General features: G+C 34.2%; 2 protein-coding genes across 4 annotated transcripts; one reads left to right on the top strand and one right to left on the bottom strand.

Annotated features, from left to right (window-relative positions):
- The first annotated feature begins 4,314 nt into the window (after nucleotides 1-4,314).
- LOC115953380 (THO complex subunit 1-like) lies at nucleotides 4,315-19,187 on the top strand. Of its 3 annotated transcripts, XM_031071008.1 has the most exons (22): nucleotides 4,315-4,518; nucleotides 5,891-5,974; nucleotides 6,686-6,760; nucleotides 7,989-8,082; nucleotides 9,532-9,677; nucleotides 9,795-9,866; nucleotides 11,226-11,298; nucleotides 11,395-11,460; nucleotides 11,580-11,626; nucleotides 12,034-12,105; nucleotides 12,212-12,337; nucleotides 12,462-12,527; nucleotides 12,628-12,669; nucleotides 12,739-12,822; nucleotides 12,908-13,024; nucleotides 13,155-13,237; nucleotides 14,268-14,334; nucleotides 16,042-16,113; nucleotides 16,281-16,331; nucleotides 17,535-17,594; nucleotides 17,687-17,836; nucleotides 18,663-19,187. In XM_031071008.1, exons 1-22 carry the CDS (start codon nucleotides 4,429-4,431, stop codon nucleotides 18,921-18,923), a joined length of 1,998 nt encoding a protein of 665 aa, XP_030926868.1. In that variant the 5' UTR covers nucleotides 4,315-4,428; the 3' UTR covers nucleotides 18,924-19,187. The 3 variants fall into 3 exon arrangements, with proteins under 3 accessions (XP_030926868.1, XP_030926869.1, XP_030926870.1); XM_031071009.1 differs by lacking the exon at nucleotides 12,739-12,822 and having other exon boundaries at nucleotides 4,316-4,518; XM_031071010.1 differs by lacking the exons at nucleotides 4,315-4,518; nucleotides 5,891-5,974; nucleotides 7,989-8,082.
- A 3,438-nt stretch (nucleotides 19,188-22,625) lies between these two features.
- On the bottom strand, nucleotides 22,626-26,173 carry LOC115952224 (cilia- and flagella-associated protein 20). The gene is made up of 6 exons (XM_031069313.1): nucleotides 26,069-26,173; nucleotides 25,772-25,852; nucleotides 25,619-25,650; nucleotides 24,354-24,595; nucleotides 23,084-23,320; nucleotides 22,626-22,976 (listed from the first exon to the last, which is right to left on the bottom strand). The coding sequence occupies exons 2-6, from the start codon at nucleotides 25,822-25,824 to the stop codon at nucleotides 22,968-22,970; spliced, it is 573 nt and encodes a 190-aa protein (XP_030925173.1). The 5' UTR covers nucleotides 25,825-25,852; nucleotides 26,069-26,173; the 3' UTR covers nucleotides 22,626-22,967.
- Nucleotides 26,174-26,493: the final 320 nt, after the last annotated feature.

The raw sequence follows: 26,493 nt of genomic DNA, 5'->3' as shown, positions 1-26,493 counted from the left end.
CTTGGTTCTGTCTAGCACTTAAGCTTTAGGAGTGACTAGTTTCCCCATAGGTTTGAGTCCGAGGACCATGCAAGACCTTGGTTCTGTCAAGCACTTAAGCTTTAGGAGTGACTAGTTTCCCCATAGGTTTAAGTCCGAGGACCATGTAAGACCTTAGTTCTGTCTAGCACTTAAACTTTTGGAGTGACTAGTTTCCCCATAGGTTTGAGTCGGAGGACCATGCAAGATCTTGGTTCTGTCTAGCACTTAGGCCCTTAGTTTGGCCATAAGCTTCTTTCTCTGGAGGGGATTCAGAGGACTAGACTACTAGGCCCGTGAGAATTACCCCATTGTTAAGTGCACGCGACACACATCTAATGCCAGAAGCCCCTAGGACCATGTTTCGCTTAGCAACCCTTCCCGCGTAATCAATGCTTCGAAGTGTGGACCTGAATGGAAGTTGGGACCTGAATGGAAGTTGAGTTACGACAATGACAGTGTGTTTTAGGAAATAATGGGGAGGCTTTCGTGTAGCTTGTACCACTGCCACAACGGTCTTCCTAATGGACTCCTATTGACAGGAGCTTGATCCCACCGTGATTAGCCGTTGCACTTACTAATGCACAAGCTCTTCCCACAGACGGCGCCAATTGTAAGGTCATGTTTTTCAAACCCGATCCAAGATGTATGAGACCTTAGACCAGTGAGCCCGGTACAATGAATTTGTAGAGAGTAGGCCAAAAAGCTAGGTTTTAGAGTATGGACAACGGTCGTCACAGTGTTCTTCATGGACCGAATTTACCAGAGAGAATTGGTCCTCGGCACGATCCAGGGGGCTTTTTTTGGTGCCTCTAATGTGATGGGGGATCTCAACCCCACCCTTTCTGTCTCTCTTTACTCCCTTTTTATATTCATTTTCTTCCTCCTGAATGGGGTCCCTGGGGTAGGTATTTGTCCTATCAGTCCTTCCCTCCAGTTGTTAGGAGTGGTTGTAAGGATAGAAAAGTATGGCTGTGTCAGGCACAAGGCTCTAAATGCAATAATGGCAGCCTTTCCCTTAGACACTTCTGTTTTTTCTGTTGTCCTTTTTTGCTTTTGTGCTTTTCCTGCTCTGTGGAATGATATGAAGTGTCATTATCAGTGGTAGGTTGCCTCTTTTATCCTCGGCTATATCCATGTCGAGGAGAGGTTTTTCCTTCCCATGACCGAAGATGGGTTTTTCCTTGGGCTGGGCCCCTAACCCAGTGTAAACATCGACATGGGCCTATTAGTCTTTTACCTCCCATACAAGGTAAGTGAATCTATATTTTTTAAGTTAATAAACAAAAATCATTATATCTATGTAAGTATGTAACTCAAATAATACAATTTCAACTATAATTTATTTATCAATATCATCATAGGTAACTCGTGAATAAATTCAAACTTGCATTTGATGATAAAATAAATTAAGCTTAAACATATAATTTAGTTTGTTGATAAGCTCAAACTCGAATTGTGCTCAAATAAGATAAAATAAATCATTCGGAATATTTAATACTTCATTTACAGCCCTAAATGTGGCTAGAGGAATGCCCTAGTTTTATTCAACCCTTTTCTTATACTTCCAGTGTATTAATAAAATGTTCTACCACTTTTTATTATTACTTTCTTAAGGTTGAATTGCACAGTACGCTCCTAAAGTTTGGAGTTGTTTGCAGGAGTGGACCTAGGATTTTAAACTAGTGGAGGCCGAAGTAAAAGAGGAAAAAAAAAAAAAAAAAAAACCAACCTCCAAATAGACATCTATATAGTATTAAAAATTTATAAATATACAAAATCGTTATTTCTAAATGCAGTCATCTACCAACAAAGACAAAAATAAAAACAAAATAATATGTTTTTTTTTATACTAGGCTGGTTATGATTTTTTTTTTTTTTTTTTTTTTGAAGTTAGAGCATTTATGGTGGTGATGCTAAAAACTAAACTTTAGTTTTTAGTACCTCAAAAAACCACTTTATCTATTTTACCATCTCACTTTATAATATCTCCAATATCAAATGTTCTATTTTTTATCACTTCATTTAAAATAATATAAACAACTCATTAAAATAATAAGGAAGATAGAAAATTTGAGTTTTTTAATTGAAAAAAGAGATATAATTTTAATAAAATATTTTTTTTATTTTTAACAACTTGCTACAGTCAACTGTTATTTTATACCGATTTACTGTAGTTGCAAAAAATTTAGTTTTAACTCCTCTAATAACACATGATTTTCTTTGTTCTTTGGTAGTAAAATAGTTTTTTTTGTTTTACTAAAATACAATCACCATTTGAATTAGGATAGCTAGACTGATAAGGGAGAAGGGGGGCCAACTACAAAAATGAAATATAGAATGACTAAAAAAAAAAATTGGATCCAGGGGGCCCAGGCCCCCTTGGGCCTCCACCTGGGTCTGTCCTTGGGTTTTTGGATTTAACATCTTAAAGTTTAAGAATTTGGATTTTACCCCTTAAAGTTTTGATGTTTTTGGATTTTATACTCTGAAGTTCTACTATGTTTGCATCAGCAACCCCTTCATCCATATTTTTTCGTTAAGTGCATATAAACTTGCTACATGTGTTTAGTTCATCTAATAAAATGATGCCACATCATTTTTATTATACCATACCATTTTTTATTATTTAATTTTTTTTGGCTACAAAAAGGACGTGACATTATTTTATTGGATAAATTAAACACATGTGATAAGTTTATGTGATATTTAATGAAAAATATTGATGGAAGGGCTGTTGATGCGAATGAAATAAAATTTCAGGGATAAAATCCAAATTCTGAGGTAAAATCTAAATTCTAAAATTTCATGATAAAATTCAAACACACCTAAACTTTAGGGGTGTAGTTTACAATTTAGTCTTTAAAAAAAAAAAAAAAAAAAAAAAAGTCAATCATTTCATCTCTTTTCATCTAATAGCATGGCTTCATTCCAATGTTGACAAAAAAGTTCTTAAAATTTTCTTTCAATGGCCTCCCTTCTTAGATTAGCTCCTTTTGTGTTTTTTTTGGGGGGAGGGATTATTGGTAAAGAATATTAATAAAAATGACTGAATTTGTGTTTAAAGTATATAATTTTAATTAAATGACTTATTTCATAGTTATGTGATTTTTTGTCTCGCTTGATAAACTATATAGTTAAATATGTATGGATAATCCATTGATTGTTGTTATTAGTTTTAAGTAGGAAAACTTAGTAAAAAAATATTATAGAAAAGGGTTGGCCTAAGAGTTATCATCCACGATGATTAAAAGGGTGTTGTTCTATTATGCTCAAAAATTTGAATGATGATATGTAATTATTCTAAGCGTACTTAATACTTTAATCAGGGGCAGCCCAACATAATTTGAGGCCTAAGGCGAAAAATTTATACGGGGTCTTTAATATGTAAATATTAATTAAACAAAATTATTTAATACTAATCAAATTAAGGTTAATTTGATACATTAAATACATAAATAATACCAACTGGACTAATGTTAATTTCATATAGTGAATTGAATATCATAGTTGAATTATAAATATTAATAAAAAGAAATAAAAATATATTGCAATTGAAAAAGATACTGAGAGAGAGAGATAGATATTATTTGGTGTACGGTTTTGTAGGATATTAATTTACAAAAATCAAAGTCCCAAACTATTAGGAGAAATTAATCTATAATTGATGATTTAACACATTTGTAACATCTTTTTGAAATATTTTAGGGTTTCAATTGAGTTAAGGTTCTATTGGTCTTATACTTTAAGAGTCTTAATAGAAATGAAAAAGAAAAATGCGCTAATTAAAAGCACTTTAAAATGTTCGAAATATACGTAATGTGATATTATCTCTCATTGATGAACTTCATCAATTTAACTAATGAATGTTTATATCACATTTTTTGTAATTAATAACATGGTAATTTGTAAGCCAATAGTAAAATTTGTACATCACTAATAAAAAAAATGTACAACCTTTAGAAAATATATATAATTTTATAAAAATTTGAGCCTTTAACTATGAAAAATAGGACATTTTTTTCCAAGGAAATTTTTTTTTTGGTGGGGCCTTAGGCCAAGGCCTAATTTGCCTAGACCTTGAGCCGCCCCGACTTTAATCCTCATTTTTATAAGGTGTCAAGCCACTTTAAACATTTAGTTGAGTTTTATTTATTAAAATTTTGCTATTTTGCAACAGAAGGACCTTTATGAAACTTCTCTAGGTGTCTCGTCAACAAAAGCCAAAAAAGAAAGGGAATGATAAAAATAATAAAAAAAAATCTTAAAAAAGGTTTGTTGGAGTTGACTCATATCCGAAATTGGGTCACTGAATTTGGTGCCTTATGGGCCGAAGCTGACTGATTCGGGCACAGATATTGGGTCGGGCCGGAACCATCGGTTACCCAAGGTGCTCTACAGCTCAACTGCATGAGTAATGCTCTTCTTTCTCTCTGCCTCTCTGCTATTCCTTCTGTCGATTCCAGATTGGAGCATTCATTGCTTTCAACAATCAACATGGTAAGCCCTTCTTTTTTTGTTGTTAGCCACTTCAACCCTTCGCCTTGGTTGAAATTGCATACCGACTCTTTTTTTTTTTTTTTTCTAAAGTTGTTTTTCGTTTACCATTTGAATTTAATTATTTCCGCAAATTTCATACATGGGTATGGCCCAGTTCTTAACAATTTGTAAAATTTTCTTCACTGTATTGTTTAATACTTCCATTACCACACTGAAAATTATTAATCTCTACCCATCTATTTAAAATTGTTAGATGTAAACTTTGATTTCTATGTTTATCTTTGCTTTTATACTTAAAAAACCATAACCAATATCCATTGTTAGGGAAAAATACAACCCAAGTTGAGGTTTTGAGTGTTAACACTTAAACCCTTGTGATAAAGTTAGTTGTGTAAACAATAAAACCCTTCTGGGGTTTTGAGTGTAACAGAAGACCCTGTGTGGTTCTGTTTTATAGGAATGGGCACATGTCATCATATGTGCAGCTCACTGTTTATTCTTACAGATGTTTTAACGGTTTACACATGAAACAGTACTACGTGGGTTAAGTGTTGAGGGGTATTGGTGAGGATAAGATGTGTTGGCCACCTGCTAAGAGTAGGGGCTTTGAGGTGAGCAGTTATTATCAGGCCTTGTTGGGTGTATGTACTCAGTCCTTCTCTTAAAGAAGTATTTGGAAGCAAAAGGTTGCTTCCAAAGTCGCGTTTTTTGTTTGGATTGCAGCTTTGGGAACTATTTTGACTATTGATAATTTACGTAGGAAGGTGTTGATTCTAGATTGGTGTTGTATGTGCAAAAGTAATGGAGAATCAGTAGATCATATTTTATTATATTGTCCTATTGTTTTTGAGTTGTGGTCTATGGTGTTCACCTTGTTTGGTACATACTGGGTAATGCCAAAGACTCTGCTTTAGCTCCTTGCATGTTGGCAAGGAAAATTTTCTCATCATCGTAATGGTGTTATCTGGATGGCTGTCCCTCATTGTTTGATGTGGTGCATTTGACAGGAGAGAAACAGCCAGTGTTTTGAAGATTCCAAAAGGACAATAGCCAACTTAAAAACTTTTTTTTTTTAAACACTATAGAATTGGATGTCTATCGTAGGAAGCCATTCTATTTTTTCAAATTATGATTTGATGGATGCTTGTTACTTGTGTACTTGATTGTTTTGGTCCTCTGCTGTATACTTCCTGTATACTTGGGTGACTACATTTTATGACTTTGAATAAAATTTTCTTTACTTAACAAAAAAAAAAGAAAAAAGTGTTGAACTCAAAACTTTGAGCGGCTTTCGTGTTTATTAGGGAAACCACATAGGGGTTATTATGGTATTAATGTTAGTATTATGGCATGTGTTGTTTATTATTCTCAGGAAGTGTTCAAGAGAGCCATACTACAGCCTGGGCCACCTCAAGCCTTTGCACTACAGACTGTTCAGGAAGTTATAAAACCTCAGGTAATTCACACATATCCCTCTTTACTCGTGATTCAAATATCAACTTCCCTTGTATAGGACAATCAACATGGATCTGCATTACCTTTGTTGTTATCATTTGTAAAATTGAACGATATAATGGCATTTGGGAGGGAATTATGATTTGATGGGTGTTGCATCTTCAGCGGATATGGCTTTGGATAGAATTAATTTAGAAGTTTTACTTTTAGGTCTTTTGGTTTCTCTACTCTCTAACTTCAAATGATTGATTTAATGGTCTTTTTTTTTCTTTCTTTCTTTGGCTCTAAATTTCCAAGGTAAGCCTTGAGCTCTATCCTAGTGGATTTGAGCATTTGGAGTGCGTGAAAAAGGTGGTGTGTGCAAACCTTCTAACAAGCTTTACTTATAAATAAGAAAAAAGAAATGACAAATAAAAAGCTCAAACCTTTATATGGGGGTTGTTCTATTGTGTCTCCCAGATGAATGATCCATGTTTTAACCGGGATCAATACTTGATCCTTGCTACGATTGCTGATCAGATCAGTTTCTTACCAAGTTAACATTTAACTATTGCTCTTCAATTTTTCATATGCCGTGATCATGAAACACAACTAGTCTATCAATGGTTTGCGTGCTTATATTGTTAAGCTCTTCGTTGTTGTTGTTTTTTTTTCCCCTTTTCTTTTCTTTAGGCTTGATAGGTGATTTGGTTTCTGTTTTTTTCTTGGACAGAAACAAACAAAACTAGCCCAAGATGAGAATCAATTATTAGAAAACATTCTTCGGACGTTGCTCCAGGAACTAGTGGTAGGTTACTCTTTTGTGCTTGTTCAAGATTTCAATCATGCATGTGGTTGTACTTGTGCACTGTATTTTATCCATATCTTTTTATGTATTGATAAGATTTAGTTGGGTTTTTATTGTTTTTACATCCTTTTATGAATGGGTGCATTTAGTTGTTCTTGAAGAAAATCATGACAATATATTGTTTATAATTATTTCTTCCTGAATATGCTTGATTTTCTGTATGTTACTCCTGCTAATTTTCTGCTTTTTGGGTATTGAGGGACGGAAGCCCCTAATTTTCAATGTATCCATAGTCACTTCATTGGCAATAATTTACTAAGCCAATTCATTATGTCCTTTCACAAGACAACAAACTTGCGGCAGATCTGCTTGTATTGATTCTTTCTTTCTAGTTATTCCTTTCTATATACTCCATGTATTAGGATAGTGCTTTTCTAATGAAATTTATTACTTATTGAAAAAAAGGTCTGCTTGTATTGCTTCCATCATCTACTTATTTGGGTACTTCTTTAGGTTCTTTTTAAATGTTCTCCTGTATTTTTTTGTTCTTTTTTGAAATTTGGTTATAGAAAAGATGCAGATGTTGTTAAAAAAGAAGAAGAAAAAACCAATGTTTGCTTGTATATTTGATTCAGGAAACATTTACAATTAGTTGATCTCATTGCTTGCTGCTTGCGCATTTTTTTATGTAGGACTTAATTTTGAAACTAACATAAAATTTGAGAGACTTCAATTTTCTCGAAATTAAATTTGGTTAATATGCTGTGTTCATTGTGTTTAAAGTATGTTTCTGAGAATTTTTCTTAAACTTTGGTTAACAGAGCAAAAACCCACACAAAAAAAAGTAGCAACTTTCTCCAGAGCTGGGGCATGTATTGTCCTATCGTAGTTCACTGATATTATTAACTAAATTTTGTATGTGATTGAATTAAGTTTTCTTGGTGTGATGTGGTGTGTTTGGCGTGAAAGGAATGCTAGAAGTTTTGAGGGATGTGAACGTTCTATGCTAGAGATTAAGTCCTTTTTCTTGAAAACTCTCCTTGAATTGAGTGTGGCTTTGTCTCATTTTTCTTGTTTTTCCCTTCCTGTTCTACTTGATCATTGTAATTTTGGCTCCTGATTTTTGCCTCCATAGTACATACCCAATGTACTCGGGTTGGCTACTTTTTTAATAATATTTTATGTTACCTATCAAAAAAAAATTTTAGTTTTCTTGTATTTTGTGCAGTCATCTGCAGTACAGTCAGGGGAGCAAATAATGCAGTATGGGCAATTGATTGATGATGGTGAAACTAGCCAGGGTCATATTCCTCGTCTTCTTGGTCTGTACAAGTTCCCTCTTGCTAAAAGTTTATATTAGGTTTTCAATAAGCTGTTTCTGATTCTCAGACCTCAGCTTTTTAAAAGAAATAGACCTTTTTGAAAATCTGCATTATTCATGAGTTTTCTGCAAGGAATCATGTCTTGAGATCAAGGATAGCAAGGGACAATTGGAAACTTGATTTTCTGATTGAAATTTTCAGAAAAATGTAGAGAAAAAAGTTCAAATTCAGTTTATAAATCAATCTTAGGGAGAAAATTCACTTGCTGATGTGCCAGTGGCATAGAAGATGACCATGACTAAAATTTTGGTTTAGTCAGAGGTTTTTATTTAGATTTAGTTGTAATTTTAACACTATTTTTACTTTATTATGTTCAGAAATCTTTATGTATTTATTTGTTTCTTTTAGGCATTTTCTGAAAATGTAATATTGGAATAGATTTTACATAATATTATTTCCTTAATTGATTCTTGAATTGAATACTTTTGTGTTTTGTTGTGAATCTCCACTTGAAAAATCTTTCTGTTAACATTCAGATTCAAGTAGTTCCTGTAGGGAAGTTAGTCCCAATGGATTTTGAAAAATTGAAAATATAATATCTGAGAGCACCATTTAGTTTCTTTCCTTTCAACTTGCACTGCTGTGTCGTTACGTACTTCCAAAATTTCATTTTGACAATGTCAACATAAAAATTGGATTTTATTTTCATATATGGATTTCGTTATTGATGTACATGTTTAGTAATCTATATTCAGATTGAAAATGTTCCATGAATAAAAGCAACTCAGTTACATGGTCAATTAAGTATTTGTTTGACGTGAAGATCAGGCTAACTGCCTTAGGGACCAACAGCTTATATGTGTGCCACTGGTATGCGCTGTGGTTATGCTTCAATTAGATTGGTTTACCATTACCTTTGGTTTGGAGTCTTTGGACTTTAGAAATCTGTTAATATCAAGCTTTTTTGGGGAAATGGCTATGGTGGTTTGCCATAGAACAAGATGCCTTATGGCAAAGGCTGGTGGAGAAGGAGTATGGTAGTATGGTGTTTAAATGGGCTGTGTGGTGTTTGTTTATAAAAATACTTTAGGAAAAATGTTTGAAAATTACAAATATGACCAACCCTAACTAATTTGTCGAGGATTCGTAGCTGACCCCAAAAATTTGGGACTAAGGCTTTGTAATTGTTGTATATCTTTCTGGAGGGTAGTCAGCCACCCAGCATGCTGGGGTTAGTGTTTTGGTATATTTTAATTTGAAGGCTTCTTAGGGTGGACTTCCATAGGTCTTGAAAAAATGTAATAATTTATATCTATGTTCTGACTTTTTTTGGGTGTATCTTTTGACATTTTGATACAGCTTTTACTTGCTTTAGGTACATAATTAATATAATCGTTAAAATTTTAAAAATCTATTAGTTACACGCTCTAATGTTTCTTTTTCGGTCAGACATTGTGCTATATCTTTGTGAGAGAGAACATGTTGAAGGTGGCATGATATTTCAACTGTTGGAAGACTTGACAGAAATGTCTACAATGAGAAACTGCAAGGATATTTTTGGTTATATAGAGAGTAAACAAGATATTTTAGGGAAGGTAACTGAATTATAAGAATTTTTATATCTATTTATTTTCCTCTTGATTTATTGGACTCATTAATCACTGCAATCCTTACCTAGTTGTTTTTAAAATCTTTGGCTGCATTACATACAGCAAGAGCTTTTTGCGCGTGGGAAACTTGTGATGTTAAGAACATGCAATCAACTTCTTCGTCGTCTATCAAAGGTTGTATAGAGAACCATTATCATTGTTGTTTTCCTTTCTTTCTTTTTTCCCCCTTACTCATTCAATTTTCATATTTTTGTTTTTTCCTTAATATTATGATTTGTTCCAATATTGGAAGTGGTTAGTGATTTTTCTTAACAAAGTTACAACTGAAGTAATCTTATAAGTGATTAACGTATTTGGCCTAACCTAAAATCTTTAGTCTTGATAAAATTTAGCAAAGTTTCATTAATTGCAACAGAAGAGCTTAACTAGATTTAAGATGTGATAAATTTGGAAAGTAATTTTTGTAAGATATTTACCAAATGTCCTCAATCTACTTTGTGGTGTACAATGGATGTGAAGAAGTAGACAGTAATTTCAGCAATAACAACCAAGCTAGCATTTGCAGTGAATCCCACTGTTAAGTAGTTTTGCACTTTGATAAGAACTTACCATTCTCAGGCAAATACAAACCTTACTAATCTACAGATCATTTCTACAGAAATTAATATGATGTATGTTGGTATACCCCATGATAGTGCAATCCTCTTTGTATTATCATGATTCATATTTCCAAGATGGAAAAAGGAAAGACTCGCAATGGGTCAAGGTTCTCTAAGATTGAGCCTCCTTATAGCCAACAGATTTACTTCTATATCAGTATTTGTGTTTGCACCACAGAACAAGTGATTCCCAGTTAAAAGATTGGTTTAAAATTTTGAAGGAGAAAAGGAAAGTTTTTTTTTTTTTTTTAAATAAAAATAAATAAAGATGATGGTTGTTCTTTGGAGTTTCCCAAGCTTCAATCCTATTCCTAAGTTAGATTTAGAATTTCTGCCTTAAAACAATCTTCCAAGCCAACAGGGGAAGACAACACATTAAAGGTGGCCTCACAAGATAATCTCATTGCTAGTTGGTATAGCTGACTTGAAGTGCCGCCATCAATGATCAACTTCCCTTTACCAAGTAAATAGAAGTGCAGAGTGATGGGTGAAAGATAGTCCCACTACTTATTAGACCTTTCACAGATTTAATATAAGTGGAAGCATCTTTTTAATCTATTTTGAGACAAGTTGTTTTTATGAACCATCCTAAGAGTTACTAACCAAGCAAAAGCCATAATCTTTGTTTCTGTTGGGTAAATATACATGTTTAATAACAAAAATATAGAGATGTTATTATTTTGACAACTTTTAATTTAAAAAAATTATTTTATTCAACATCTTTCTTAATTGTTTTACTGGAAACTAAACTTTTTGGACACCATTATTTTGGAATCTGGACCTGGTTGATCTATCTTCATATTAACAAAGAACTTCAATTGAGAAATGTGAATCTGACCCTTTCTTTTTAACGTTTTTGTATTTAAATTTTTAGGCAAATGATGTGGTGTTTTGTGGACGAATTCTCATGTTTCTGGCACATTTTTTTCCTTTGTCTGAACGCTCAGGTACTCAACCCTGATTTTCACTTTATTACAAAGTTTCTCACCTTTACAAAGTTTCTCGCCTTGTGACATTTTGTTGATGTCATTTAATTATTGCAGCTGTGAATATTAAAGGAGTTTTTAACACATCAAATGAAACAAAGTATGAGAAAGACCCCCCTGATGGTATGTACTTGCTAAACAATATTTTGGCTTACTTCAATGTCAGTCTTCTTAAGTTGTATTTATTCTGTACAGGTTTCTTGCTTGAGCATATACACTAATTAATTTCCTTACTTTTCCAGGGATTTCTATTGATTTTAACTTTTATAAGACCTTTTGGAGTTTACAGGTAAATCTTCCCATTTGGATGCATAGTTAGTGAAAGAAAAGAGTTTATTTCTGCCATGTAAATTGCTTCCTTGCTATTGAGTAGTCTCTGAACCTAATGCATATGGAATAATGCCAGAAGTACTCTTTTGTGATAACAAATCACAAACTTAAAAGTACAAGTGGTTTATTAACAATTACTTGCCACTTCTATTAATCATGCTGCATGTAGTATTCATGGCTCCATGAGTCCATATGTCAGAGTTGTTAGAATCTGCTCGTTTGATTACCTCTAATTGAAATGTTTTTAGTTTGACATAGAGATTCACAAACTGAGTTCAGAATTGTTTCAGTTACCTTAGTTAGATGAGATATGTGATGTTTTCATGCTTCATCTAAGTTTTCTTATGGGTGTCTGTTTTTGTTCAGGAACACTTTTGCAACCCTGCTTCTCTAACTCTTGCTTCTGCTAAGTGGCAGAAATTTACATCCAGTTTAATGGTAAAACTTTCATCTGTCAATAGGTTCTGTCGATCTTGGTTTTTTGTTAGTTTTTCCTACTTCATTATTGACCTCAATTTTTTTCCTTGAATTTTGAGATGTATAGATTGTTTTGAATACCTTTGAAGCTCAACCATTAAGTGATGAAGAGGGGGATGCTAATAATTTGGAGGAAGAGTCAGCAAATTTCAGCATAAAATATCTTACTAGCAGTAAACTAATGGGTTTAGAGGTAAGCAGTGTTTAGAAGTTTTCTATAATGAAGCAGATTAAAAATATGTAGTTGTGGCTTTTTGGAGAATAGCTTGAATCTTGATTTTAAAACCCTTTATTCACATAAATATATTTTGGGACAGTTGAAGGATCCAAGTTTTCGACGCCACGTTCTTGTGCAGTGCCTTATATTATTTGATTATTTGAAGGTAATGATTATCTGGAGGTTTAAATTTAAATTGTTATAGGGGCCTTCTTTGGTTCAATAACTGTGTAGTGGGTGACTAAACAGCTCTTATTTGCTTATAGGCCCCAGGAAAGAACGAGAAAGATTTGCCATCTGAAAGCATGGTAAGTTCTGCTGCTTTGATAAGGTCTCTCCTTTTTTTTTCCTAATAAAATTTGGTTATTACTTATCAGGAAAAGAAGTTTTATCGTTTGTGTACATCAACATCATGCTTTTTATACTATTCTCCTGTATATACTTCAGAATTGTATATCAAGGTTGACATCTTAAGATGTGTAAATATGTGTTCATTATACTTAACATTTAACATTTGCTTTAACAACATTTCCTTGTTGATTCCAGAAAGAAGAAATAAAATCATGTGAGGAGCGTGTGAAAAAATTGCTTGAAATGACTCCACCTAAAGGGAAAGATTTTCTTCGTAAAATTGATCATGTCTTAGAACGTGAGAAAAATTGGGTGAGAACACTTTTCAGTTCCCCCCTCCTCTCTCTCTCTCTCTCTCTCTCTCTCTCTCACTCAAGACATTCTTTGGAAATTGTTATTTTTGCAATATATCTTAATTTTTTTCAAATCTCTTTGCTCTTAGGTGTGGTGGAAACGTGATGGTTGCCCACCATTTGAAAAGCAACCATTGGAGAAGAAAACAGTACAAGATGGATCTAAAAAGCGGTATGCATATAACTTTTTATGGCGATTTATTTATTTATTTATTTTTATGATAACAAATTCTGTTAGATTTTAGTGGTTTTTACAAGGAATATTTAGGAGGATAGAAAGAAACATCAATCTTTTCTTCAAAATCCACGTTTCCATACCCCAATGGTCAATATGAGGAATTGTGCAGGAGTTGTTTTTAAATCGGAAAGATACCAATCAGCTAAAAATAATGATATTTCAAAAACAAAAACCAGATGTTTACAATCTTTATACTTTGTTGATAAATAGGTTTTGAAATAATATTATGAACTGCCAAGGTGGAGAAGAAATATGGAATTTCTTTTTTTGCTAGGTATAGTTTTTTTACTCGGGAGGGGGGTGGGGGGCTAAGGCCATTGGTTAGAAAATAGAAAAGCTCGTTGCAAAGGGCCTTGTTGCTAAACTAGTTTTTACTTTCTAGTGTTTCCAACAAAGACACCCAGGGTTCAAGTCCCCCCTTCCCCCCCAACTGTTGAAGTATCAAAAAAAAAAAAAAATTGTTAATTGTCTATACTGTTGCTCATTCTTAAATGATACAACAACCTGTGCAAACTTTATAATTTATTAAAAATGATCTTCTTTTGATTTTTAATAGATTGGTGATTAAGACAGCTTGTTGGGGATTTTATTATGGGAGTAGAAGTTGTCATTTCTTGTCCCTATCCAACAAGGATTCTGGTTTGGCACTGTGTAGAATGCATTGGATGTGGGCTTTAGTAATCTCCAACAATGTTTGAGTTTTGATGTGGCTCTTCAAAGGATGGTTTTCTAGGAACTTGTGACCTCTTTAGTTATGATGGTGCAAACCAAACCCACCATTATGTTTTTGTTTGCATGACATTATTTTGTTATTGTACCTCATGCCTAAATTTAAATTCTTACCGAGCTTTTTGTGGCCTGAATTTTGTTTTCATTCATTGTTTGCCATTTATATATAAATATTGAATATGTTTGCTTTGTCAATCTAGATTTAGTAATAAATTGAGTACTTCTATTACTGCAGTAGACAAAAGTGGAGACTGGGAAATAGAGAACTCTCTCAGTTGTGGAAGTGGGCAGATCAGAATCCGGTGTGTATTCATTTAACTCAATACTTACGTTAGTTCATAATAGCATATGTTGATTTTACTGATTTAATCAATCAATAGTTACCTTTTCTTGATATATTTGTTGATTACCACTAAAAGTAAAAAGTGGTCGCTACAAAACTCTACATATGGGGATTTGGGTGGATCATTCATACTGAGCACAATAATTTCCATGGAAAGTGTTCATCACTTAACTCTAGAACGCCTTTTATTTGCTTTGCTTTGTTTTCAGAACTCTTTTTGAGCTCTTAACAGGTTTTCAATTAGGCGGTTAATATCACTTACAATGGTTGGGGTATTTGTCCAACATGTACTAAGACTGGCATTTTTCTTCACCCCCCCCACCCCACCCCACAAAAAAAAAAAAATTCCTCAATATCAATTTTTCTAGTGGAATTTTCTCTCCTTTCGCTCTCAATAACTCCCTTTGTTGTAGATTGGCCACTCTTCCTCCCATGATATGCTTTGCTCTGCACATGCTTGCCCAAGATCATAAGCATTGTCCAGGAAATATTAATTACTCTTGATTTCAAGTAAAGAGAAGGAAGTGCAGCTTCATTCTTAAAATAAAACTGAAAGGAGAGTCAGCAAGAAAAGGTTAAATTTGATTTTGGACAAGGCAACTGTCTGTAATTGGCTTAACAATGTATCGGAATAGAATTAAGGGTTCCAAACATAAAAAGTAATAATTTATGCACTTATAGTCATGAGAGAACATGGCCTGCTCTGATTTGGTGCTAGACATAAAATGGGATTCTGATGCTGTGAAGCAACAAGGAAAACAAGGAAGTAGTGCGTATGAGGGTGAGTCAAAATCTAGTACCTTAAGTCATGGTCTGAATCTGATTAGGACTTAGGGGAGAGTTTGTTTAAGGATAGTGGGTAAAAGATCTTTAGGCTAGTGCTAGGATCTCGGTATAATAGTTAGCGTAACTCTTAACTAGATACTGTGCAGATCATGGACATTTGTAGTGTGATTAAATTAAGAGAATGGTTTAGTTATGGTTGGCTAATCGACATGGGACAGTTCGGTGGAAGAATGGAGAATTTTTGTTCAAAGCACACATCCAAATGCTTTAGGCTCAGACTGGACCCACAGAGTACTGAAAGAGTTGTACTTTGAGTAGCTTTTGTTCTTGAAACTGCTACTAGATATATGTTACAACTTACAAGAGCCAGTAGGCATACAACTCACGAAAGTCAAGTTAGCCCTCAAGCTTTATTTTGCCTTTTTCTCTTCTCTCTCTCTCTCTCTTTATTGCAGGGTCAATTTTGCTCAGTTTGATCTTCTTTAAGTTTTATACTTCTGATTAATTAGTTAATTGTGCAATATTGTTCATCATGTAACTCTAATGCAATAAAAGACTCTTAATGACTCATACTTTGCAACTGTCATCTCCTCCCCTGGCAAGTGTTCGGTGGAGGGTGAGGTCACGAGTTCAAGACCCACTAGGTGTGTGTGTGTGTGTGTGTGTAACTAACCAATCAAAAAAAAACTTTGCAACACTAACCACACAAAGTTTACCAGTTTGGTCAAAAAGTTAAATTAACTCCCGGTCCTGTATGCTTTGTGCTATATGTTTCTATCCTTGTATCCAGATTTTTCTTTTCAATGTACTTGATGTCATGGCATTAATATAACACTTCTGGACTATTATTTTATGCCTAAGATCTTATTAACATGTCCAGAATGCTTTGACTGATCCTCAACGTGTCCGAACTCCTCACATCATGGAATACTGGAAACCCTTGGCTGAAGATGTAAGGATCCTTGCTTCCTGAAGTCAATTTAACGGATAAATTATTTTTCCTATTTTCTTTGTCCCTTTCATATTGCTAAGTTATCAGGAGTCTTTCTCCTTCATATCTGAACCTCAATTTTATTTTGTCAAGTATCAGAATAAAGTTATTTCTTCTTGGAATTGCAGATGGATGCATCAGCTGGAATAGAAGCTGAATATCACCACAAAAATAGTCGGGTGAGATTTGGTTCTTAGTACTTCAGATTTAATTTAGGTTGATGTTACCCAGAAGATGGTTGTACTCTCAATACAGATTATGTTTGTAAGTATCAATTGCCACAAGATGTGCTAATTAAGGTAATTTGTCCTTTCAAATGTTTTACCATGTGTTTGGATCTAAGAAGCATGGACGTGCCAAAAACCATGGTGTTTCCATGTAGGACGTGGACACGTCGGGGACATGGCTGCATGCATGTCCCAGCAAAATTATATCTCAGACACGGTGGCAATGCGGCTGGGACACAACCACTATTTTTTTTTTAAAGATTTTGATTATTAGGCACAATCAAATTGAATCAATGCTGTTGATTGACGCTTAATCAGATTAGATCTTCTCTCTTGAACTCTGTTGATCTACTCTCTTGATCGATCATTTGGAACTCTCCTGCCTTATATTGGCACTTGTATTGGCTGCTGATTGAATCTCATCTCTCTCTCTCTCTCTCTCTCTATCTCTTGTGCACGCACATGTACGGGTACAACTCACCACAACTGCCCAGAGCTCATCCCAGTTTCAGATTTTTGTTTTCTACTAACTGTTGTGTTTTGTCTTTTGACCAATATTTTTCTTTACCGGCTTTATTATTTAAAACACAGAGAATTCTGTTATTACTTATAACCTCCTTGACTTGTGTGGCCTTAGATTCCTTTTTTTTATTTTTAATTTAAATAAAAAAAATGTTTGCTATTAAGAAAAACTTAACTAAAAGATAATTATTATTGAAAAATTCCATTTTTATTAAAGAAAAGTCTTTTATTAAAAAAACTTAACATACAAAATTTTTATTATTAAAAAAAGTTCCTGTGGTTATTAACACTAAAATTTATGAATATAAATATTTTTTTGTTGTTGTTATTAATTATTGCTTAAAAATTGATAATTTTTCAAACATTTTTATTGTTATTACTTATTTCTAAAACATAAAATATGTTTAAAAATATTTAAAATATAAATAAAATATATGTTTATCAAGATATTAATTGTCATGTCCCCATTGTGTTGTGTCATAATGTTTCTAGAATAGCAGTGTCTTGTGTCGTGTCTGTGCACTGTAAAGCATGCATTTTAAGTAGTTATAGTTAGTAGTATTGACTGCTGGCCTTCAATTTGATATTGAAGTGTATTTTATTCTCAGAAAGGTTTATCATATTCTTCTGCAGGTTTATTGTTGGAAAGGTCTTCGATTTTCAGCTCGACAGGACTTGGATGGATTTTCTAGAGTATGTTTAATTTTACAACCTATGCCTTTTTACTTTTATATGTTAAAAAAATCACAAAGAATTCACGTAAATATGGATTCATATGGTTGCAGTTCACTGATCATGGTATTGAAGGGGTTGTGCCTCTAGAACTTTTGCCGCCTGATGTTCGATCCAAATACCAAGCAAAACCAAATGACAAGTCCAAGCGTGCTAAGAAGGATGAATCCAAGGGTGCTGCAGCACAATCTGAGGAAAATCAGGTATATTTGGAAATATCTAGCTCTGCATTAATTTATTCCAAAGTTTAGGTCTTTTCTTTCAATAAATGGAGGATCATGAAATTGACATGAATTATAGGTTTGACATGTGCGTAGGTTTGAGTAGCAATCTATAAGGTGAAGCATTTTGCCAGCTGAATATGAACGTGAAATGTAAAATGCAAACTTATAAGATGATAATAGGTACAATCGAGAGGATGGATTGTAGAAATCACAATGATTGAATTAGCCAAGAGCTTTGTAGCTCAATGACATTGGCCAGATGTCTCTATTGGGAGAACTTGAGTTCAAATCCCCCCCTAACCCCCAGGAAAAAAAAAGTTCTCACAATCATAGAATTAATAAAACAGAACTTTCGATATCTGGCATGGAAATTGTGGGCTTGGGGCCTCGGGCACACACACCATCAAAATCTCTCATCTGAACTTAGAATTTTTTTTTTTTTTTTTTTTTTAAATGGCAGTTTTGGGGGGGGGGGGGGGGAATAGAAGCAAAATGTGAAAATTTTCAACAAACTTTGTAAGAGATCAAGATATATTGCATAAAATATTTTGGATGATGAATTTAGAAGCAAGACATGGAAATTTTATACTTGGAATTGGTGTTCTAGATACAATTAAAAAAAGTGTTCTAGAGACAATTAAAAATTTTGTAGATGTCGGAACATAAAAAGATGACCAATAATCTCCTGGTTTGGTGGATTTTGCTCATTTATGCTCAGGATTCAGTGTGAAGTATCTCTATTAAAACGCGCTTCAGATGAATCACACGTCATATTATAATTTTATTTTTTGTATTTTTTGCAAAGATTGCTACACCTGCAAGTGAAGTTGATGGTGAAGGAATCAGAGCTGATCTTGAAGCCTCAGCAGCACAAATGGACGTTGATGCGACAGCAACTGGCAATATATCCCAAGGTGGCACTCCAACACCAGATGAACATCAAAAGCAGAGCTCTGACACTGATAATGGTCAAGAGGCGGGTCAGTTAGAAGCTGATGCTGAGGTTGAGGCAGGAATGATAGATGGAGAGACTGATGCAGAAGTTGATTTAGACGCTGTTGGCTGATATGCTGGAAGTGTGATTGCGGTTCTTGGTTGCACATAAGAGAATGCTAGTGAAGTGTTAAATCCTTAATCTTAACTTGGAAATCTAGTAAAGGCATTGAATTTTTCCTACGCCACAAAAATGGCTATTTTACCAAAGCTTGTAACTTTAACATGTAACCGTTGTAGGGCTTATTGAGCAATCGATGCCTTTCTTAACACTTTTTCTTTATGGGTTCACTGAAGGCCCATTATTTTATATTTTATTTCAAGTTTTTCCAGACTATATAAGACATAGATTTCAGTACCAAACGCAGCTCCCTGAAGTTCTAGTCCGGCAGCCAGGGCCGGCCCAAGGCCTCAGCAAGTTAGGCCTAGGCCCAAGGCCCCATTAAAAAAAAAATTCCCCTTAGGGAGAAAGGCCCCACTTCCAATGGTTAAAGGCCCAAATTTTTATAAAATTATATATATTTTTTATAGGCTTTGCATTTTTTTTTATTAGTGATGTTAAGGATACTACAAATTTTATTATTGGCTTACAAATTGCGATGTTACTTGTAAGGGCACAATTTGTAACGACCCACACATGATAGTGGGTTCATACGTAAGGGTCCCAAACAATACAATTTGTAGAGCGTGGGGTTGAAAGGTTAGGTCTTGGTCACCGAACAACGGTTTAATCGTGGCTTTTATGGAGGTTTATATGAGGGTGGACCTGGCGTGACTAGCTAAACCTTCCGTCGGTGCGGCTTGTAGGGTCTAAGTCCTCGGACCTAGTCCGATGAGTGTGGTACTCTTTTCATTCTCCCTTTTGTAGGACTACTTCCTCTGGGGGATCTCCTTCCCTCTTGACTCTCTTTCCCTTTTATACTAGTATTTACTTTCTTTTCAGTGTCCACGTGTAAGTTTCATTTTCTGGGGTGTAGACTTGTCCTATCAGTCCATACCTAGAGTAGTTGGGGGTGGTTGTAAAAGTTAAATAGCATGGTGAGGAGTATGGACCTGTCAGATGCAGGGTTCTATACTACAGTATTGACAGCTTTCTCCCTTGTCCTGCCCCTATAGTGAGTTCGTCATTTTCTTTAGGCGTTCTGTGAGGTGCCAAGCATAAGATCGTCCTCGGTCATATTCTTAGACCTTTTTTGGACTTTTACTATGCGTCCTCGGAAGTTATTCTTCTCGGCTTGGGTCTTGGGCCCTACTGTGAAGTGGGCCGGGACCACAAATTCTCCGGCCCCACATTACTAATTATAAAAAAGTTATTTAAACATTCATTTGTTAGATTGATGAATTTCATCAATGAGAGTCAATGTCACATCATATTGTGCTTTTAGCGTTTTTTTTTTTTTTTCTTTTCATTTTTATTAAGACTCTCAATGTACAAGACCAATAGAACCTTAACCCAATTGAAACTCTAAAATGTTTCAAAAAAATGTTGCAAATGTGCTAAATCATCAATTATAGATTAATCTCCTATAATAGTTTAAGACTTTAATTTTTGTAAATTGATATCCTACATAGCCACACACCAAATCTTAAAAAGATATAAAATTAAAAATTAGATTTTAACTTTACTTAACTATGTATAGTTGTGCATTCAAAATAAAATATTAATTTTATTGTAATATATTTTTATTTCTTTTTATTAATATTTATGGATCAACTATGATATTCAATTCTTTATATGAAATTAACATTGGTTTAGTTAATATTATTTATCAAATTATGTATTTAATATATCAAAGTAATCTTGATTTGATTAGTAATAAATAATTTTTTTAATTAATATTTACATATTAAATATTCTGTATAAATTTTTTGCCAAATGGCCCAAATAATGTTGGGCCTCCCCTGTTGGTGGCTGAGCAGGAAGTGAACTGTATTTGGTAAGTCAGGAGTTCATCATTTCAGAAAATTCTTCTGGTGTTCTCCTTTACTTCATATATATCCTTAAATGCAATGGAGAATTGAGTATTTGGGATCTTCAAACAAGAAACAACTACCAAAGGCTAGAGCAACATGTCCAACAGTTTGGATTCTTTGACAGATATCTGTAGAAAAAGTTTTAGCACTGTTGTATCTTAATGTATGTACTCTTGTTCATACTTAATAGCATGGCATCAAAACGGTGCCATGGTTTGTTATGGCCTTCAACTTGATATTGAAGTGTATTTTATTCTCAGAAAGGTTTATCATATTCTTCTGCAGGTTTATTGTTGGAAAGGTCTTCGATTTTCAATCGACAGGACTTGGATGGATTTTCTAGAGGATGTTTAATTTTACAACCTATGCATATTTTAATTTTATATGGTCAAAAAATACAAAGAATTCACGTAAATATGAATTCATACGGTTGCAGTTCACTGATCATGGTACTATTGAAGGGGTTGTGCCTCTAGAACTTTTGCCACCTGATGTTTGGTCCAAATACCAAGCAAAACCAAATGACAAGTCCAAGCGTGCTAAGAAAGGACGAATCCAAGGGTGCTGCAGCACAAGCTCAGGAAAATCAGGTATCTTTGGAAATATCTAGCTCTGCAGTAATTTATTCCTAAGTTAAGGTCTTTTCTTTCAATAAATGGAGGATCGTGAAATTGACATGAATTATAGGTTTGACACATGCGTAGGTTTGAGAAGCAAGCTATAAGGTGAAGCATTTTGCCAGCTGATATGAAAGCGAAATGTAAAATGCAAACTTATAAGATGATAATAGGTACCGTAGGGAGGATGGGTTGTAGAAATCACAATGATTGAATTAGCCAAGAGCTTTGTAGCTCAACGACATTGCCCAGATCTCTCTATTGGGAGATCTTGAGTTCAAATCCCCTCCTCACCCAAAAAGTTCTCACAATCAGAGAGTTAATAAAACAGAACCCTGGATATCTCCCATGGAAGTTGCGGGCTTGGGGCCTTGGGCGCACACACCATCAAAATCTCTCGTCTGAACTTGGATTTTTTTTTTTTTTTTAGTTTTTATGATTGATTGTAATTTTGCCAACTTTTAATGAATAAGCAAATATACTTTTCAACAAAAGTTAATCCAAAAGCACACGAAGGAGCACAACTGAAACTCAAAACTTGACCACCTATTGCATCGAAGGTCGTAAGATTGCGAGCACTTTTCTACATATTGGAACAAACCATTTGAAAATATTACCATCTCCCATCTAGAATAACCAGCCTATTTCCTATAGAGCAGTATGTCAAGGAAAAGTGAGCTACCTATGCAATGAAGACAGGCCTTCTCTCCAAAGCTGAACCATAAACATACTTGGTCTTAAAACCTATAAAAAAAAAGCCTACTAATGTGATTTTTTTTTTTTTTTTGACTGAGAAATTGACCCTACTAATGTGATTAAACATTCCATGGATGTTCCAATGCACTGTTACTCTTATTATGACTTAGATTTTTTTTTTCCTAAACTTATGACATGCAGATAGAGAATGAAGAAGCACCTCACTACTTTCTGCCACAAAGTCAAAAACCATGTAAAAGCTAATCAAGGTCCACCGGAACTAGATTGATCCGGATGGGTGCTTTGGGTGATGAAATTATGGCCACTTGATTATTTTGAATATACTTCCCATGAGTTTGTTGGCAAACTTGTAGCCATAGATCTTTGAACCATTCTAAGCAGTGCACTTTGACCGCGCGATGCATGAACAAGTACCACTATTTAGTCGCACAGTTCCAGAAAGTGAAACGATGAGTTCAACCCCAATAGAGACCAGAAGCATTGATGATTTGCAGCCACCATTTTGCAAAAAAAACCTTTAGTTTGATACACACATATCACAATGTTGAAGGCCATTAACAAAGATCCAAAAGGCAGATCTTCACTAGTATAAAAAAGCATAAAATCAAGCCTAGTAATGCTTAATTGCAAGTTCAGATAATAACAGGTAAGCTGGTACTTCAGTTCCAGGATTTTTTTACCACATTGTGTGTCATAAGTTTTCAAAGAAGATAGAACATGTGAGTTGGCAGAGAATGAGAGGCAGATATAGAATCCCAGACAACTCTTTCAGACATGATGGCTCTGGAGCTCTCCTTTCATGAAATTTGTCATGCTTTCTGTAATAAAATCATGATACCAAAAAGTTTATTTAGACAAGCAATGAGAAGGCATGAAACCTAGATATAACACAATAAGCAAGACCGAATGGTTGATTCAATCTTACCTGCATTGGAAGATACAATTTAAACTCTGGGGGGAGTTCTTCTTCCGAGTACAGGCGGTCTGAGAAATATATCCTCCTCAGACGGCAGTTTGCATGAACCTGAACACGCAGTGTCTCAACATAGTTGGTTCCATATGCTCTCCTGGTAAAATCAGCAAGATTCAACTGAATTTGATTCCAGCCCTCATCCATCCTCAGCGGCATGGTGCAGATGTAAGGTTTCACACGAGTTACAGCCTAAAACAATAAAAGAAAAACTAATCACTCACAAACAAAATCCATCTTTTAGACTTTTAGTGTCACACACTTTAGTACAGATGGAAACTGTGCATTACTACACCACAACTGTATCCTCAAACTTTATTAGCACTACTTTCTATCCTTTTCTTTTCTTTTTCTTTTTCTAAAAAAAATCCACATATCCTCTTTGCAATAATGATACCTCTAAAAACATTAATGAATAATTTACCTAGTGCACGATAATGACACCTCTAAAAAAATCCTACCTAGTGCACAATAATGAATCATTTACCAAAAGTGTTCACCATCCAAAAGCTAAATAATTGTCTCCTTAGAATGTGAGAAAGAAAACTCTGATGTTTGCCTATATTTTTATAGGCAAGTTTTGCACCCAGAGAATTTTAAACCCACAACATCACCTTCCACCTATTGTAAAGGAAGAAAAGTCATTTGACTTGGAGCTCATTGGCCTCACCATGCAGCTCACATTTTACTTTAACAGCTTAAAACATAGTGCAACTTGTATCACAATCTAAAAAAATGTAACAAATTTTATAACAAAACAGCTTAAAGAGTATTCTACAATTTAGAGATAATAGGAACATTATAAAGCTTAGAGATGAAGGGATGAAATATTAAATTTCCAATTCCACAACCCTCTCAAACAATCTTGAGGCATCCTGTTTAAACTATAATATGCTACATTAACTGAAGAGGGACTTGTGGTTATAAAGTTTGCAACATGACCAAAATCAGTTCATAATGCCAAAAACCATATCTTCACCTAGACCTTAGATTACTAATCACTTGTCCTCTTTAGTCTACTATTCAGCTAACAAAAGTCACAAAACATATTTTGAAATAATTCATCTTACAGGTAACAACTATTTCTTCAGTGCCGTCTAAAACAAAAGTGGTCACTATTTACCAGAATATTGTCCACAACAGACAGACACACAAGCACACACAGAAAGAAGGGGGGTAGGGGTGGGAACATTTAAACAACAGAAACATGGGCAGACTTACACACTTGAAAATTAGAAGCTCGGAAACGCCGCCTGACATTCTTATCATCCAGGACTTGAATCTCAAATGTAAAGTATTTCTTTAGATTCTTCACAATAATAACCAAAAATGGTAGTTTTATACCAAGTGTTGCAGCTGGATCAGCCGGGCAAGTGATATAAGTTGACTGGATATTTGATCCAATTATTTCAAGGACGTTAGATTGTATGTCTTCATCCTGTGGTCGCTTTACATGGCCACTGGCAGCTGCAAGAAGTGCAACACAAATGGTGCATTTATCTTAACAAACTTGGAAAAAATAGAAGGGCCGTGCTGCAGATGAAAAGTTACCCCATAAGCAAATATTGGGACCTCTTTGAATATAGAACTATAAAAAAAAAAAAAAAAAAAAAAAAAAAAAAAAAAAAAATTTGAAAAATGGAACTTTTTTTTTTCTTCGATTGGTAAGTTACACCTACACCGGTGGGTACCTCAATCTCCGCCTTGCTCTTACAAGTGGAGGAGGCACTATGTGAGCCAGAGCTAATTGGCAATAATTTCATAGATTAACGCTAGGATGCACGGATACCCCATTTTTGCTCACATACCCATATCCGATATGTATTGTACCAGTATCATACCAGATGCCTCTAAGATACGTACCTAGTCATTTAAAAAAAAATATATCATATGTCCAGGATACACCCGTGATATGACTTGGATATCATTCTAACCCAATCCTCCATAGTGAGAGATAGCCCAAACTTGTAAGAATTTTTATTTATATGTTTTATATATTGGTTTCAATGTTGAACACTTACCTAGTTATCTGTTATTTACTCTTTTAAATCTTGGTTTGTATTCTAAACATCATTTAATGGCCATGGATTCACATTATTATCCGTTATCGTACCCTAAGTTTTTCAAAAACATTGTATCCCCGTACCCGTATCGTACCCATACTGTATCCATATCAGTACCCATGCATCATAGGATTAACATAAAACACCACTTCAAACTCATTAAGAAGAAAAATGATGACAGGTCTTTATACACACTTATCAGAGAAAAACAAATTTTCAAGGAAACAAATAAGGGAAAGCCAATTTCCTGACAAAAATGGCAATGCATGACATTTTTTTCTGACAGGTACAATCAAGCAAAGCTACATCTCATACTTAATTGTTTCTAGCAACTTTATCCCACACGAAAAAAAAAAAAAAGGGTTTAAAATATCTTTGCATAAAAAAAATAAATTAAAAAAAAAACCAGAGCAAAAAACCCACTTACCTTCTTTATCCCATATCTGCAAAGGTTTACTCCTGCAATATTCAAACAAAATTACCCACTTTTCAGTATCAAAATTGCAATGTTAAAAAAACATTGAAAATCTGTATAACATGAATTTCTCAAATGCATGCATAAGAAAAACAACCACCATACCCAAGGCTGTATAAGATGGACAGAAATCCAGACTGGAAGGTGTTCTTAAACATTTTTTTCAGCACTATCAAGAAAATTGAACTGCAATGAAAATAAAAAACAAATTTGTACATATACATCAGAAACACAAATACAAAGAAGTTTTCATTGTATAAAAATTACAAGCAGCACAATTATTTTTTTTTTTTTCTTTTAATGGCTGCACGCGTGTCCTTCCCTTTTTTTTTAATAATAATCGGACACGGCGGAGATACGGCGAGGAGAGTGAATATATAACTGAATTTAAAAATTCCTAACCTGAAACGCTGCGTTTTTTCAGTTTCCTCTCTCTCTCTCTCTCTCACGCCGATCTCCTCTGGCCCTTCTTCTTCTTCTTCCTTTTTCTTCTTTCCTCTTCCCCTTCTGCCAAGTATGCCCTTACATATTTTACAGTTTTCCCCTTTTGACCCCCGCTTGGGAATTGGGTATTTTTGGGAGGAAGGTGTTTTAAATTTTTTTTTTTTAATTACTCTTTACTTCCTAAACTATATCCCTAATTACACTTTGCACTCTAAATTTTTCGAATATACGTCTTGTACTCTAAATTATAATTTTATTACACTTTACACCCCAATATCAAATTTACCATTAACTTAAATGGAAAAAATATAACACCACGTAAAAAGTCCTAATTGCTCATCTTCTTAATTTTTTAAAAAACAAAAGATAAATTACACTTTATC

This window comes from Quercus lobata, chromosome 7 (assembly GCF_001633185.2).
Source record: "Quercus lobata isolate SW786 chromosome 7, ValleyOak3.0 Primary Assembly, whole genome shotgun sequence".
NCBI lineage: Eukaryota > Viridiplantae > Streptophyta > Magnoliopsida > Fagales > Fagaceae > Quercus > Quercus lobata.
Note: the sequence above shows the minus strand (reverse complement) of the source record. Positions and strands in the feature narration are given on the sequence as shown.